This window comes from Squalius cephalus (assembly GCF_949319135.1).
Source record: "Squalius cephalus genome assembly, chromosome: 8".
Classification (NCBI taxonomy): domain Eukaryota; kingdom Metazoa; phylum Chordata; class Actinopteri; order Cypriniformes; family Leuciscidae; genus Squalius; species Squalius cephalus.
In genome coordinates this window covers 42,916,156-42,934,075 of record NC_137129.1, presented here as the reverse complement: position 1 = coordinate 42,934,075, position 17,920 = coordinate 42,916,156, and the positions used below count along the sequence as shown (strand labels likewise).

At 38.3% G+C, this 17,920-nt stretch overlaps 2 protein-coding genes across 5 annotated transcripts in view; both read right to left on the bottom strand.

Annotated features, from left to right (window-relative positions):
* Nucleotides 1-13,859, bottom strand: part of LOC307163681 (protein NLRC3-like) — a 110,149-nt gene extending 96,290 nt beyond the window's left edge. The window contains exons 1-7 of one of the 4 annotated variants that reach the window (XM_079879863.1): nt 13,629-13,858; nt 13,452-13,495; nt 12,518-12,592; nt 12,076-12,192; nt 10,542-10,658; nt 4,261-4,320; nt 2,383-4,176 (exon numbers count right to left, since the gene is read on the bottom strand). In XM_079879863.1, the coding sequence (XP_079735989.1) occupies nt 2,383-4,176; nt 4,261-4,320; nt 10,542-10,658; nt 12,076-12,192; nt 12,518-12,567 (2,138 nt within the window). In that variant the 5' untranslated portion in view covers nt 12,568-12,592; nt 13,452-13,495; nt 13,629-13,858. Of the gene's footprint in view, nt 1-2,382; nt 4,177-4,260; nt 4,321-10,541; nt 10,659-12,075; nt 12,193-12,517; nt 12,593-13,451; nt 13,496-13,628 lie in introns of all 4 variants that reach the window. The other 3 variants (XM_079879861.1, XM_079879864.1, XM_079879862.1) reach the window with 3 other exon arrangements.
* The window catches only part of LOC307163352 (uncharacterized protein), a gene marked incomplete at its 3' end in the record, with an annotated part of 222,469 nt that overhangs the window by 151,371 nt on the left and 53,178 nt on the right, over nt 1-17,920 (bottom strand). The window lies entirely within an intron of this gene.

The window sequence follows — 17,920 nt, the reverse complement described above, 5'->3', positions numbered from 1 at the left end:
AGTCATTTATATACAAAACAAATATTATCAGCTTCTGTAATCTGTATAAAAAGAGAGCGATTCCAGTCGAGCTCATTACGAGCTCATTGACTTTAATTTGTTCACGCCTACTCACGGAGCGCGCTATTCACAAGATAATGTGTTAAGCCATCTATGCAAAACAGGTAAACGCCCATAAGCAAATGCATTAAACGCTTCAAGTTTCATCATTTCGTCACCTGCGCGTTGGGAAGATGACACGGTACACCGGTGCGGAAGCCCTTCAGTTCGTCCTGGATACTAGCGACGAAGAGTCCAGATTTTCATCAGAAGAGGAGCGCGACTACTCTGATGACGACCATTTGTATTTTGAAGAGCGTACTAAATGCAGCCGTGGAAAGAATTTCGGATGAATAAGTATTTATTCTTACTTGCATTAGTTGACAAGCTATTCAAAACATGAGCTTACATATTATACTGGGTGGACTTGCCATCCAGAGTATTGACATTTGATATCTACCTATATTCAACACGATCTAATGAAAGTGCATATCTATACCATGAATTTAATATCTCGTACCATTTCAACGTCAAAAATGTTTTTTTTTTTTTTTTTTGTGTACATATGCTACACCCCTTGGTTAGGAAATTTGTATTTGTATGTGTAGCCTAAATGATATGTTTAGATCATTATGTATGAAAGATAGAATTTAGAAATTATTTTAGAAAGTAGGCCTAGTAGGTGTTTAGATTATATTTTGACTATATAAATGCTGCCTCATTATCATTAACGATGCATGCTCGCAAATATCAGCTCGCAAAAATAAATGTGTGTAAAAATGTGTAAATATACCCAGTTAATGAAGTGCACAAATGTGTTAGGCTAATGTTTGCGGTGTGCCTCTCCGGTAATGGCCCATTGACACGCATATAGGCTTATTGCACGCGTCTAAAATTATTTACATCAGTTATTCATTATAGACTAATGCTACTATAGTTATATTTATGTAATAATATTCTTCAACTTTTTTAAAAGGAATGTAGCTTCATCACTACCTCCGCCTGCAACTCGGAGTGCGCTTAGCAACACAGTCAGAAATCAGAAAGAGTAAGTACATATTTACCCACTATTTTACAGATGTTAGTTCAATTTTGTTTATACTTAGTGTTAATAATATGAGCCTGTATGACTTTATTATTTATTTTTGGAGATTGGTTGATGTTACATATGTTTTGTAACTTTTTTGTAACCTGCCTTTACTTTTGTTTATTTATCGCTCACAATTGCTTTGTTTATAGCCGACTGATTATTTATTTTGGTCACATTTGATTTGCTTAGAGCTCGCATCAACGGGGCATAAGTATTTACTGTGAGATACCTGCCTTTACTTTTGTTTTTACAAAATTACAATAAAACAGATTGAAAAACAAAACATTTGAATCTCCTCATTCTTTGTTCAGGCTGCCTCACCTGATGGCCCATTAGCACTTGGGGGAGCGTCTATGTCACACCCCTGGTCTGAATCTCATTAATATTGATGACCCATTACCACTCCCACGCATAAACCTCTTCTGACAAAAAAACAGTTTTACAATGTTTAAATCAATGTAGTGTTTTATGTGAACAATTAGGCAGGATGATTTTCACATAATTTTAAAGCTAGAACTCAAAGGGACAACATCAATTAGTCAAAAGTCTTGTGGACACATATTTAATATGTGTTTTGTGTTCTTAAATCAGCAACTTTCATTTTATTTTTTTACAATAACCACGCATAAACATTATTCTCTTAAAAATACAAACATCTACATACACGTTGCTCGCATATTATGGTAGCCCTGTTTGTGCTATATAGAGTGAATTTACACCTTTGCCATTAACATGTTTATAAATAACTGAAAAAAGCACAAATATCAAGGCATGTCAGAACATCTCAAGGACCCCAAAAACAGCTTGGTCCCCAGAGGGTTAAGGATAGCTCTACATTGGTTCATGATTAGTTCATATCTTCGCTGATCATGAGTTCATGTTGAATTAACTATTGATTCAGGTATTAGGATATATATGATTATTCATGTGCTGTTATAAGTACACCTAAGATATATATATATATGTGAATTTCTCATTTTACAGTATTGTTTTGGTAAGAAAGCACATGCTAAACTCATAAATATAGACAAATAAAGAAGTGTGAAGTCCATGATTGTGCCTGATGAAGACCTGAGGGTCGAAACGTTGCTTGTATAAATTATTTTGGAGCAGTATTTTTGTCTATATCATTCAGTTGTCCTGCACCTGCACCCGATCTGGGTGTTTGGGATGTGCACACCATTTTTGTATTTTTAAACTCATAAATATGATCATGTTTTATCAGTGTAATGATTGTTGTGAGAGTGACTTACTGAACTGATCTGGATTCTTTAACCACAGGCATCAGCTTCTGAAGAACTTCATCTGCTGTATTATTGGCTCCAATAAACTGTTTTAGCTCAAAAACATCCATCTTCTGCTCTGATGTCAGCAACACATAAACCAGAGCTGACCACTGTGAAGAGGAGAGTTTGTTTCCTCCTATTCCTCCAGATTTCAGATAATGCTGGATCTCCTGCATCAGAGAATCATCACCCAGTTCATTCAGACAGTGGAACAGATTGATGGATCTCTCTGGAGAGCGATTCTCCCTGATCTTCTGTTTGATTTTCTGAACTGTTTCCTCTTTGTTGTAGGAGCAGCTTCCAGTCTGTGTCAGTAGTTCTCGTAAGAGAGTCTGATTGGACTCCAATGAGAGACCCAGAAGGAAACGCAGGAAAAGGTCCAGATGTCCATTCTTACTCTGTAAAGCCTCGTCCACAGCTCTCTGATGCAGCTTAGATAATGAATGATATTTCATCTGGTTTAAGATTTTAGAAAAGAAATTTTGTTTGGTTTTGTCAAACACATTTCTCTTCTCATTTGTAAAGTGAATGTGTGCATATAGAGCTGCTAGATGTTCCTGGATGCTCAGATGAACAAAGCAGAAGACTTTCCCCTGATACAAGCCCAACTCCTCTCTGAAGATCTGAGTGCACAATCCTGAGTACACTGATGCTTCTGTCACATCAATGCCACACTCTCTCAGGTCTTCCTCGTAGAAGATCAGGTTGCCTTTCACAAGCTGCTGGAAAGCCAGTTTCCCCAGTTTGAGAATCATGTCTTCATCCTTTACTCTCTTCTCATAGTCCTTCTCATGTTTGATGTTGGTCTGAATGATCAGGAAGTGTGTGTACATTTGAGTGAGAGTCTTGGGAATCTCTCCTCTCTCTGCTTCACTCAACATCTCCTCTAGAACAGCGGCTGAGATCCAGCAGAACACTGGGATGTGGCACATGATGTGGAGGCTCCTCGAAGACTTCAGGTGTCTGATGATTGTATTGGCCAGACTCTGATCACTGATTCTCTTCCTGAAGTATTCCTTTTTCTGTGGCTCATTGAAGCCTCGTACCTCTGTCACTCGATGGACACACTCAGAGGGGACGAGATCCGCTGCTGCTGGTCTGGAGGTGATCCAGATGAGAGCTGAGGGAAGCAGATTCCCCTTAATGAGGTTCATCAGCAGCTCGTCCACTGAGGCTGATTCAGATATATCACACAGTTTCACTTTTCTCTTAAAGTTCAGAGACAGACGACACTCATCCAGACCATCAAAGATGAACAACACTTTATATTCACCACTGGATATTTCCATTTCTGTTGTTTCAGGGAAAAACACATGAAGAAGATCTGAAAGACTGAGTGTTTTGTCCTTCATCAAGTTGATCTCTCTGAAAGGAAGTGGAAATATGAGCTGGACGTCCTGATTCTCTTTCCCTTCGGCCCAGTCCACAATGAACTTCTGCACAGAGACTGTTTTCCCAATGCCAGCGACTCCCTTTGTCAGCACAGTTCTGATGGGTTTGTCTTGTCCAGGTAAAGGTCTAAAGATGTCAGTGCATTTGATCGGTGTGTCCTCTGTTGCTGCTCTCCTGGATTGTGTCTCAATCTGTCTCACCTCATGCTCATTATTGATCTCTCCACTTTCACTCTCTGTGATGTAGAGCTCTGTGAAGATCTCATTCAGGAGTGTTGGGTTTCCCTGCTTTGCTGTTCCTTCACACAGACACTGAAACTTCTTCAGCAGATTTGATTTAAATGTGCTTTGGGCCAGTTGAGAATCACGACTGAAAGAATAAATGGTTAGATTACAACATAAATTAAAGAAGTAAAAGTGATAGTAAAATATCTTTATGACAGAAATGTTGTACCTCAGATTAGATGACATGTGTCTTCCCCTAAATGTTCCTCGAGTGTCCATAGACTGTTCACTAGTTGTGGACAAACATGGACAGAACAGAGACAATACAACAGAGTCGAGAAAACAGAGACAAGAATTCATATAGTGTTCATATAGAGCCAGATAGAGGGTGCCAATGAGCACCTCAACGCTCCTGTTAACACTGTAACGCAAAGAAGAGGGTCAGATTACCAGCTCTCTCTCTATATATATTTAAAATTACTGAAATTACCAACAAACGGACTCTGTCCTTCTTGAACTGTCTACAAACAACAGATGGCATCTATCAGCTCAAGTAACTCATTGATGGCTGTCTATAGACACCTCTTTTATGAGTTTACACGGGAAGCCACGAGCGCAAGGCGCCACAATGTCTGAGATTACGCAGATCCCCTAGGGATATTCTCAGACACTGATTTATACGTCAGAAAACAACAAGACTTTGTCCGGCCAGATGTGCTGGCTAATGATCTCATCAAACCAAACACACACACACATAGGCAAGAGAGCAAAAGTTCAGCGGCAACATGAACTCTCAGTCCTGGTCACACACACGCACACACACACAGATTTGTGGACTTTCAACCAGAAACCCACCACGAGATGCAACTGAAGCACATTTCCATATATGGACTTCCACATAGTACATTACCAAAATGTTGATATGTATTCCTATGTTTCTCAAGTGTCTTCACCTGCCATAACGGAAATACTGACCATATCATTGTGTGTTTAATCAAACTTTATTTGTGTATAATGATGCATATGAATGTATCTCTATGTTGCTATCTATGTCACTATTCGTTTTTGGTGTTGTTCTAATCCTCGTCGCGAGACGAAGGAGATTTTTGGTAAGGGACTGTGATAAACGTTATGGTTCCATGCATTTTAATTCCCCGAGCATAATATCATATTTTGCCCCCTCGTGATTCCACACGTGGGTCGAGCTGCATTAACACACAAAGGGATCTTCCCGCTGGAAAACCTCGACAGCCGATTCGTCCTGCACAAGAAAGGGGGCGGGACATTGGACATTGATAAAGTCCAAGCCTTCAGTTTACTATCTCTCTTACTCTCTCTTCTCTCTTCGATCCCGCTGACCTCCTCCTCTCCTCCCCGGCAGCGCTTCTCCAAGGATCATCTGAAGAAGGCCTTAGTCTTCTCCTCGAACCAACACATGTTCGAGTAGCTGCCTTGTCTTTGCAACTAAGCTCATCCGTGCCTTTCCCCTCAAAAAGGGAAATGATCTAACTTTCTCGGTAACTTAAATTCGAGTAAGCCTTTACATCGTCTTGCGAAACGACCCAGAAGACGAAGCCAGACGCAAACCAGCTGGACACGCGCGCCTCTTCTACAGCCTCACCAGACAGAGCACAGAATTCTGCAAGTAGGCCTACATTGAGTTGATAAAAGCTGTTTTCCGGGTGTCTATCTCTTAGGTCTGTGAATTAAGTTACCCTTCTTCCTCTTCTCTTTTCCTTTTTTTTCTTTCTTTCATTTCATTCTGATCACTTATGTTATTGTTTGGTTATATGTTGTTTGTTTATTGTTTGCATTTTTACGTACGTTTATATTCGTAGCTCATATAATCATAGTTTTGCATTTATTAAAATTCATAAATACTTTTCACTGTCTCCGTGTTTGAAAATCCACCATTCTAAAGTCAATGAAACAAAAGATCCTAAGCTACAAGCTCGATATTAGACTACATTCAGTAGTTTTAATTAATAAACTCAGAAGGTTTGATGTCCGTGGCCAGGAGATCAAACTTTCTTGGAGTTTGTAAAGAGATAACCCTTCTTAACTGTGATAATCTCACCTTTATTTGCGGGACGAATAACGATTAGATCAGTTACAGAACCAGTTAATCTCTATAATTGATAAAATAAATGTACATGCGACTTATGAATTATGACCATGAGTCATAATTATTAATATTTCCAAAATTCCCTATATTCTTGAGCTAATTCAAATTTACCCAGAGTCGTATTCATTACAACACTTTAACATAACACTGTATTTTAGCACAAGTATATTTTGCAGCTGAATATTAGTATAAAAACTAAATCATTTTTAATATGGACAATGATCATAAATATTTAAGTTGAGTGTTTAAGTTGTAAGGGGAAATTAATAAAATGATCAGAAATGGCCCTGTCAGTATTTAATGTTTTAATCATTTAATTGAAGTGTTCGTCTGTTGTCTGTGTGAAGTAGGGGTTGCACGACTACTGATTTCTGCTAGTCGATTTCTTATCAAAACAATACTCGAGTTAATCGACTACTCGTGGTTCATGCTACTGTAAATGAAAAGACTAGCTAGATCTCATCAATAAACATTTATTAATTCATAGATTACATAAGTAAACTTTTAAAACATTATAATTATGACATTTAATTTTTAAATTTTCATGTAACAGTCTAAAGCCAAATAAATAGCCGTTCTTGCCTTTCATTTCAGACGTCTGCTTCAAGGGCCCTTCACATATCGCGTCTTTTTCGCGGTGAGCGCGCTCATAATGGAAGCAACGTGGTGCGCTAGTTTTTCCAGGCGCGCCGATGCCACGGCGAGATGAAAACATCTAAAAATTTTAGGGCTGGACCCAAATATTCTAATATTCGTTCGGTGGGTTGGTATTCGATTTGAAAATTTGACATTCGAATATTCGTGTTTTTTTTTTTTTTCACACCTGGGATCCCCCGCAAAACGGTTCTCATTAGCGCTTCAATAAGCCCAGCGACACACTGACTGCGTGGCGTGTCCGTTATTTCGGCTCCCATGTTAACAGTTTGGAGTTTGCACACTGTCTGCATGAGACGCGCGTCTCAGCTCGAGCCATGCAGAAAACGCGTGCATGCTAGAAATAGAACCGACGCCTAGAGCAGAACAGCGGAGTTTGTATGGACCGAAGTGCCTGAGCTTGTGTTTTGGGTTAAGCTATGTTGCTTTGACATTCTGGAAAATAGAATAATAGAAACAAAATGTATTAGCCTTTTTACCCATTATTATCAATCTAAATTAATCTCGTTTTTAATTTAACTTAATTTTGTTTTTCTTTATTTAAATTTTTTTTTTCTTTATTTAAATTTCGTTTTTCTTTACTTAAATTTCGTTTTTTCTTTATTTAAATTTCGTTTTTTTCTTTATTTAAATTTCGTTTTTCTTTATTTATTTTATTTGTTTTCGTTACAGTATGTTTAAGCTCTACATAATCATACATGTATTGTCTATTTGTTGTTTGTAATGTAGGATGATGTAGAGCTTAAACATACCGTACCGGAAACAAATTCCACCGGCATTGTCATGTGGCTAAATAAACAATCTTTAAATTTCGTTTTTCTTTATTTAAATCTACCCTTTACTGTGTCAGTAATTAGTTAGACAGAAAAATATTAGACTACCTTAAAAGTATTGCTTAATTTAACAAACCTGTGTGTGTGCATTTTATATCACTTGTGCAGTGGGTTCTCGGAGAATATAAGCCCTGCCCGTGTGAGGTGCGCCGCTTCCCGCTCGCGCTGTTCTGTAGTTTACTAAAAGTTTATTAATTCTGAATGTGTCGCGTCTCGCGTGTCCATCAATATTGCACCAAATGCGACACTGGACTCCCTTGTGAAGTCGACTGGATGAACGGTTCTTGAAATAATCAAAATGTAAATGGACAAACAGACACACAGAGATTCCTGCCTTTATTAGAGAGAAGAATATTTTCAGCCCCCTCTCTCCGAAGCTTCGAATATTCGGTGTTCATTACTACCGAAGCTTCGAAGCTCAAAAAATGGTATTCGGACCAGCCCTACAAATTTTCAGAATGCCTCAAGCGCACCGCAGGTCATGTGACAAAAACCAATCAGCTTCGGCCTTTCCATAACATCATCGAAAGCTCGGCCGAACAGCTGATAGTAGCTGTACAGGGTGGGTTTTTCCTTCTCATCTCCAGAAATATATCTAGTAGTAAAGCTAATGCAAATACTTCTTCGTCGTCATCATGGAGAGCGCAGTTCATGGTTGCATAGCAACGACAGACGCCATGGGAGCGCAAACGCTTGTAGGAGACAGCGGCACAGCCACGCTTTCCACACGTTTTTAGAGGCAATATGTGAACGGCCTCTTGCAGAGTTGGCCAATTACAATATTTTTGTCAATATTTTTGATGAAATACTTCCACAGATCTGACGTGTGGTGTCTGTTGGTGACGTTCGCCATTTTTTATTAATTTATGGTTAATGGACGCTCGAGTAGTCGATTGTTTCCGACAGCGTCGACTAGTGGTTAAAGTAGTCAATCTATCGACTACCCGGCTAGTCTATGCAAGCCTAGACACAAGAGATCGTTCGGACACTGATAACAGCAGCAACACACACTCAGCATGAGTTCAAAAACTCCACATTCCAGCACCAGAATGAAATTAACACAAACTAATGAAATTAATACTCTTGCTAGTCAACTGGAGATGTTTTGTGTGTATTAGGTACATCCGTGCTGCGAGATGTTTCAAAAAGTGGTGGGGACAATATCGACCCGGGAAAAGAGTGGTGGGCACATGTCCCATAACTCGCAAATTACGCTTATGTTTGTTGCATCATATGCCAAACGGTGACAGTTTAAAAATGGGACTCTGAAGCAGAAACTGTCATGTGTATTTTTCCAAAGTTTGCATGTCTGTAACTCAAGAAGTTCTAAAGATATCCTTTTAGATTTCAGTTCTTAGCAAAATTGTCTTTTGATATCTTTTTTGATATTTTTCAGGGCCACATGTGATTCAGTTCAATAAATGTATTTTGTTTTCCTCTATTAAAATAAATGGATAGAACAAACCTGTCTGAGAGCCAAAAAATTGTATTTTTCCAGAGTGTGCATGCATGTAACTCGAGAAGATCTATCTATCTATGAAATGTTGTACATCAGAGCAGTCGATGTGTTTTTTTTTCCTCAAATCTCATTGGCTCTCCCATAGACTGGTCACTCTTCATGGACACACAGCTGGGCTCCGGTGAGATTGATTTCTCCCTGTGGTTTTGACTTCAATAGAATAGAAACAAAAGAACAGAGACAAGAATTCTTAATTATATTACAGTACATGAAGATAAACCTCACATAGAGAATCAATCCATCCATCGTTTACAATTGCTTTTTAATCTGTTGTTGTGTTTGTGTTTCCCAATAAGTGACAGTGTTTTCCCTTGAAATTTTTCCAGCAGCGGTGCTGTTACGTTTTGTTACGAGGGCATGCACCTCTGGAAGATTTTTTTTTTAAATAACCCCTTAAACCATGAGTTCTATCAAGTTTTGTGGATAGAAATGAACATTTTGAGACATACAAATATACCATCAGCAGATGGTGGGGGGGGGGGGCATTAATGCTGACACGCATACACGTGGCCAGATGCTGTCCTTGTAGCCTATTCCTCAGGTCTGTCTTCACCTAGAAATGACTTAAAGGTGAATATTTTTTTTTTCACTGCAAATTTTTAATATTCTGTAAAAATCCACGGTTCTCGGTACCAATTTTGCAGTTCGTACCGCTTTCTCCTTTCCACAAGCGCTTGCTCTCCCGTGGCGTCTGTCGTTGCTATGCAACCATGAACAGAGGCGCGCCTGGAAAAACGAGCGAGCGCTTCTGTTATGAGCGCGCTTGCCGCATCTACATTTTAAATTACGAATTTGAACGCGCAAAAAAAGCGCTATATGAACAGCCTCTTATGGCAACGTGACATTAGCCTAATCGAAAATATTTCCATATGTGGATGTGGCTCTTTCCTCCTTTCTTGTCAACAAGTGGATTCAGAGCCACCACATTAGCAGCACCACCGGTTGTCATATCTCAGTGTTTTTAGGTGTGTAAGTGAATGAAGTTAATGTCGTGATATTACTGATCATGTGAAGATTTTGCAGCGCCGCTGCTGAATACATTGTAGGGAAACACTGAGTGATGTAGTTGTGTTTAGTTTGGTTGAGTTTGTCAGTATTGTTCTGGTCCAGATTATCAGTGTTTTGTAGGTCAGTAGATGTTAGTGAAACATCAGGACTGAAGCTCTGGATCAGCTGTGAGAGGAGACCTGATCCTGTGCTCGACTCCTGCTATTGCAGCGCTTTATAATAGTGTGAGTCTCTGAGTTATACATGCTTACACACTATCATCACCTATTTCTGTAATTTCATAATAAGTGGATATTTGCCAAATTATGCCATTCATGCATTATTTGTGTGTGTCTGTGGTCTCTCTGTCTGTCTAAACAAAAATGTTTTACCTCAGATCAGTTGATGTGTGTTTTCCCTCAAATCTCATTGGCTCTCCCATAGACGCGTCACTCTTCATGGACACACAGCTGGACTCCGGTGAGATTGATCTGTCACCCTCACATCGACTTTAATACAACAACAGAATAGAAATAATAGAGTTATTCTCTACCAGAACCAATATGGTTGATTTTACATGAAAATAAATTCCACATGAGAACGTTGTCTTTTAACTCTTTCCCCGCCAGCCTTTTCTGTTTAAAGTTACCAGCCACCGCCAGCGTTTCTGACCATTTTCACAACATTTTCATGGTCCCCAGAATATTTTTTTGAATGAATATCTGAACATTCAATATATCAAAAGAAAGAACAGACCCTCTCCCTATAAAAAAAAAGGTTTATTTACATACTAGTTTTGATTTATATGCTGTTTAATGTTGATGATTGTGTTATTTTACATAAGCATATGATTACATATGAGATCGCTTGTTTTTTCACCTTCGTGCCTGTGCTTTGATCAGGAGATTTAATACTCTTTCAGGAGATGTGTAATAGCGCCCCCTACCGTATAACAGTGAAAACATGGAAAGCCGGGACATTCCCTCAGTGGAGGGTAAAGAGTTAAATATATAATATAATAATGCTATAATGCAAAATTCACCTTTACATGGTGTTTGAACATAAATGTGTGTCGGCAGTGTGTGTATGTAGAAAGATTGGACACTGCTGTGCATCAGCAAGCATCATAACAGAGAAAGGAACCTCAAGGATTATCCAGGTAAATGTGTGCAATTTCTGGGTTTCAGTCACAGCGATTCTAGACGGAGGAAGTAAACATGGAGAATACGTCTATGGAGGAAACCGTAGCGGAGAGTCTGTATTGAACGGATTTAGATCCAGTTCAAGACATATATACAAGGAGTTAATTAACAGATGTGTTGGACGTGACCCGTTCCTCATGAAGATGAGTGAGTTTTCGGGAGAACTTCAGGATTAGCCGACAGTGGAGGCTGTTGACATCACCAACTATCTAGTCCTGCAATGTAGCCTCTGCACATTCAGACCGTCGTTGGTCTTCCTTGAGCTTCATCTGGCTCAAAATGAGGCGGAGATGGTAAAATCCTAATAATGCATTTTAATAATAAGGTAATTAAATTAGTATTTTTCGTTTATCATCACATCAGAAAGCCAGGTGTGTTGTTGGATGTACGAGTGAGCATCAGACTCTTCATTTACTCCCAGCAACTGAGCCACTGAAGACACAGCGGATTCATTTTGATTATGATGGGAATCTGCCCCTCAAGTTACCTAAAATCCTTCATGTCTGCGCTAATCATATTACACAAGACTGCTTTGTGAACAAGAGTTAATACAAAGCATTTTTTTCCTTAATTTTTCAGGGCCTATATGGTTCAATTCAATAAATGTATCTTGTTTTCCTCTATTGAAATAAATGGATATAAGAAACCTGTCTGAGAGACAAAAAATAGTCTTGTTCCAAAGTCTGCATGCATGTAAGATCTATCAATCTATGAAATGTTGTACCTCAGATCAGTTGATGTGTGTTTTCCTTTAAATTTTATTGGATGGTCCATAGACGCGTCACTCTTCATGGACACACAGCTGGGCTCCGGTGAGATTGATCTGTCACCCTTAAACTGACTTTAATAGAACAGAGACATGAATCAACTTGGCTGATTTAACATGAAAATAAATCCCACATGAGAAGGTTGTCTAAGACAGTGTGTTGAAGAGTGATGAGACTGTCCAAGGATAATGTCATATATCATCTAGCTGTCTACTGTATCTGTGTGTCTCTGTACAGTGTTTAAAGACCCTGAGTGGCTCCAACTACTGTATATCCCGGCACCAGAATATGATAGAGACAACAGATCACTATACCAACCCTGGCAAACACACACAACACCCTGTTATGTGCAGAAAATGAGTCTTCTATAACATTAAGATCATATGAAGATTGAAGTACCTGAATCCTGGAGAAGAATCTCCATGTCTGAATGTGTGTGTGTCGTCCATGATTCATTCAGTCTTCATGAAGCTGCTCGAGTAAGAGATCAGAAACACTCATTCACACACACTCAAATACAATACATTTCATTTGACATTTTAGTCAGTGTGTTTATGGAGACAAAACAAATCAGATTTATGATTTCTAATCATTAATTATTAGACATTATCAACATTTCATTACTGGTTTAATGTGATATTCAATCATGTTAATTAATGTTCAGAACTGGTATAATCTGAATCAGCAGATTTCTTCTTCAGTCAGATCTGTAGCGTTTGCACCAGTATTTCATCTGTGTGTGTTTAAAACAGAAATATCTCGGCTGAACAGACTGGGAAGTTTGTAACACTAGAGTTTAATGTTCTTCCACTGAAGCCTCAAATATTGTACAAATGGGACAGTTTACTGTAAGCCCACATTTAATACATCTGTGAAACTGACTAACATACACAGATATTTGTTCAAGATCTTTTCCAACTATTTTAAAATAAAATGTTTCCTATTGGTTTTTATGTACACCAATAAATGTATTTATTGGTATTAAATGTTCAATAAAAATGACAGTACATTAAGGGAGATTTTAACAACAGCACTCTTTGTAATTGACATTCATTTACACAGACAATTATATCAAAGTTAAAGAAACACAGCACAAAAAAAAATTAAAACAAACACCACAGATGTTAAAGAGAAAAGTGTTACAACACTGCAGTTTCTAGAAACTTTGTTTTTTAGTAATGAAAACGAAAATTATACCTACATAAAAAGTGTAAAATTGTATTCTAACATATAGGGTGTAGTGTAGGCTATATGTCTATGTCCAATAATTGATAAGTAAAAAAATGCATTAAGAATTTCGTGTTTAATGTAACGTTACTTCATGGTTACTTACTTAGTGAGGAAGTTAATTTCCATGCGCCACACCGAACTCTTGCTCTGAATAAATCAGCATCAACAGCGCGTTAAATCAAACTATACAAACATCACTTTATACTTGGATGATCCGTTGTTCTTATTTAAAGATTCTTAAACCCGTGTGTAAAATGGCGCTTGTAAACAACTAACTCACCTCAGTAAAGTTGGCAATAAATTCACAGATCCGATTCCGAACTTTCCGGGTCAATAACTCGTGAGCTAAACGTCGTTAATACACAAATAACACATATGTTTTAATCGTAGTAACGTAGACAAGCAGCTACAACATAATTTTCCTCGAAAAGAGCTTTTATTCGCAGTAGACAAAATACTGGCCTCTATGCGCAGGCTGAGAGACAGAGCTGAAGGGAGCGTCTGCAAAGTGCAAAACTCGAAAAGCGTTACTACGAATATGTTGTAGCTGCTTGTCTACGTTACTACGATTAAAAAGAGGTGTTTGTGTATTAAGGACGTTTAGCTCACGAGTTATTGACCCGGGAAGTTCGGATCACTCATACTTTCCCTTTCATTTTCGCAATACAATATGTTCGATCAACTTTACAAAACAGACGTTTGGCATTTGTATAATTCTTCAAAGAAAAAAAGCGCTGTATGTCAGTAGATATACTGTATAGTCGAAACGCATTTGTTTATACTTTTTGTTATTTCTTTTTTATTATTATTATTAATGCTTAAAACAATACACAAGTAATAACAGATCTATAACAACAGAATACAAAAGAAAAACAAAACAAAACAAACAAAAAACAAAAATGGGGGAAATAATATAAATTAAACATTAACAAATTATGAGAATTACATGACACTGAAAAAAGGAAAAGAGTTACAAACAGATAATGTTTTTAAGGCTTTTTTGTTCTCAGACAACTTAATTGAGAAGAAGTATGTTTCAAGTTCTTTCACAAATATAAGAAAGAGAGGTTTAGTATTAAGATATTTAGATTTATGAATATGGAATTTTGCAAGTAACAAGATCAGATTAATCACATAAAAATGGCATTTTTTAGATTGGTCAAAATCAACAAAGCCCAGGACCACATTCTTCCAACACAACACACATTCATTATAGATTTCAGATTTCCTTATAAATCCTAAAACATCTTGCCAAAACATTTTCGCAAATGGACAATGCCAAAAAAAATGAACTACAGTTTCGTCAGAGATGTCACAAAAAGAGCAACTGGAGGAAATATCCTTTTTGAACTTTATCATGTATTGATTTGCAGGGTAGCATTTATGAGTTATTTTAAACGAAATTTCTTTTTACTTTATTGGTTAAAAAAAAAAGAGATATGGAAGCATCCACACTTTTTAGCGCAATTTTCCACCGGACAAATTGCGATTGTTAACTCATGATGTATACAGGTATTTGCGCTGGCTTAAATAACATAATTTTTATACATATCTTTTACATCTACTGCAGTCAAATCCACTCGTGTTCACTCAGAAGGAATCACTCACATTTTCTGTGCACTTGTAATGACACATCAAGGATGTTAAGAGGCTAAAAGCAGGTTTAGTACTTGCCCCATTGAAGTCAACAGGGTGCAAATTTTAAAAATAGAATAACTCGGTGTAGGCAACACCGATTTTTGTAGTTGTTCTCTGTATTGACAGCACTCCAAATGTACAATAAAATGAGCTCAATGTTAAAATTGACCGGAGTTCTCCTTTAAGTGAGAAATGTTCATTTTCCAAAAGGAACTACAATGTGGCGCTACAAAAGAGGAAAATCTAATATTTATAAAAATTGCCTTGTGGTTAGGGGAGTAACAAGAATATTAACTAAAACATTCTCCTTTGGTATGTTACTCGTGACTAACCAAAAATCTATGCGAGACTGCCTTGTACCATTCTTATTACTCCAGGTATAAGTATTTTGATTTGGGTGCATCTCCCTCCAAATATCAACCAAACTGTATTTTTGCATAAAGGTTTTCAAAGCATTACTAGAAGATCCCGACTGCTTAGGAGGCCATCTGTCGACCAAGTCATTTAAAGTAATATTAAAATCACCACCCACCAGTAAGAACGCCTGTGGATACTTCTGAAACCAGAATGAAAATCTATCATCTAAAGACTCAAAAAGTTTGTCATTTTCTGTATTAAAGTTGTATCCATAAATATGAACCAATATAAAAAATAAATTGTTCCAAGAAATAAGTAAATAAATAAAAAATGACCAAAAGGGTCTGGAAATGCCTCCAGAACGTTCTTTAACGATGTTACCCCTGCAGATCTCTCAGAACCATGAGCAAACCACAAATCATTATTCCACTGTGATCTCCAGAATTTTGCGTCATTAGCAACAGAATGTGACTCTTGAAAAAAAAACAAAATCAGTTTTAAGTTGTTTTGCGAATAAAAATAAAGCCTTCCTTTTAACAATGTCTCTCAACCCCCTAGTATTAAGAGAAACGAGTGATAAAGACATAAATGAAGAACAAAACAAGTAGTACAGAAGAACAAATTATCGTCCAGTTACTAGAAGAAAGTATATCACTTGTCCGAGCAACATCACTTGTAACGATAACTAAAAAAAAGCCTTTGAAAAGTTCGTAACAGACTCTGTGCGCTGCAACCAGCAACTTCAAGTAAACAGCAACTTAAAACATTACTGGACAGTCTTTCAGTTTAAAGGGAAAAAACTCGAGAACCATCACTTGACTGAAAAAAAGGATGTTAAAAACAGATTCATATCTTAATTTCTCCTTCACCGTGAATAAATGCACAAGCTCCCGCGAAGAAAGCCGTTTTCCCCACATCCCGAGCCTGTTTCACCAATGGCCACAGCTTCGAGCGCCTCTCACGATCACCTTTTGAGAAGTCTTCCTTGAAGAGAAGTCCATTAGCTCGGAGAAAGGTAGAAGTCTTAACCTGCTTCCAGATTTCATTTCTTATCATTCTCGATGTAAACTGAAGAATAATGGGTCGGGGACGGGAGTCAGCTGCGCTCTTCTTAATGAGGTTTTATTTAACAAAGTTCGGGAGGAACAGGTTCAGATAATTAACCAAATTATGCACAGCTGGAGATTAATCAGTAATCAACTCAATGACAGAGTATAAATTCACAGCAGACCTATCTCTGTTCATTGAAAGTTTGTCAGCATTTGGCTGCGCCCTATCTTCCCGAACCAAGCGCTCCCATCCGATGAAGGAATTTTCCGTCCTTTTGGAATATTTGCCAGAATCCTCGGGTATTATATTGCGGGCGTCAAGCCAAATAAACGGGTCCTTGCCACCACAGGTGAAATACCAGCAAACTTTTTTTCTAAACCAGTTCATTCAAGTAACGTTTTTTCCTGCCATGGAGAATGGTCATAAGGCCTGCAAAGCACCACGCTCGCGTTTCGGGCAATGCCGCCCTCTTCACGCAAAGAACGGGCTTCTCCAGCAGCTCTAGGCTGAAGTCGCAGGCCCTCAAAGAGCAGCGCCGCAGATTCAGTACCGGTCGGCCAGCCTACGCTCTCAACCCCGTTGGCTGAACTCGGCGAGCGCTCAGCTCCGTGGTTAAATTTCGCATTGCATTCAGTTGTTCAGTTATAACGAGGGGAACACGTTTTAAATGGTGTCGGTCCAAATTATTTTCTGTCATTAACGCGCTGCTTTCTTATGGCTAAAACTCACAAGTACAGTAGCTCGCGGCCTCGTGCATTACGTGCTGAATGCATGCGCTCAGAATCTTTAACCTAACTTATATTGTTAACTATGTCCTGCAATTCATCTGCATAAATCGCGTAGAAACTTAGTTATAGCATAAATGTTTTTATACATGGTTGCAAGCAATGTGCTTCACACCAATAGTTTAGTGATCCTTAAATGAAACAAAATTAAACAAACACAAAGTGCCTAAACTAAATTTATGCAAAGCGTCGTCTTTTACGTAAGCTGTCTCCGTAGAAACCAGCAACAGATAAACGAACAATCGTTATCTAAATCAGAGTGTACTTTGACGTTGTTAATAATCAAACGTTCAATAATTGATCTTTCAGCCCTGCACAGTTTGGCTAAGCTCTGGATTCCAAACGCAGGTTAAAACCATGGGTTCAGCCTCATCGAATCCTGGCCATTAATTTGAACACAGTTGATCTCCAGTATATATATAAATAAATAGGACTTTCGGATCTCGTCCACCTCTCAGACAGTCAATATCGTTCTAAGCAAACTGATATCTGTGCTCGGTCACTTAAACAACAGAAATGCATAATCCTGCAACGATTTCATCTCTAACCTCCTCTTCATCGCGTCTTAGATTAACGCACAAAAAGATGACCAATGGCTCTCCAAGCCCCACTCTCCTCCTCCCTTTGCTCATCCACACACTGCAGGAGCTCATTTCCTGGTTTCATGTGAGTCTGGCTATTTTTTCCTCTGCCACAGCAGTGATGTTTCCTCTGCTCCCACAGGTTCTCTGTAACTCTGGCT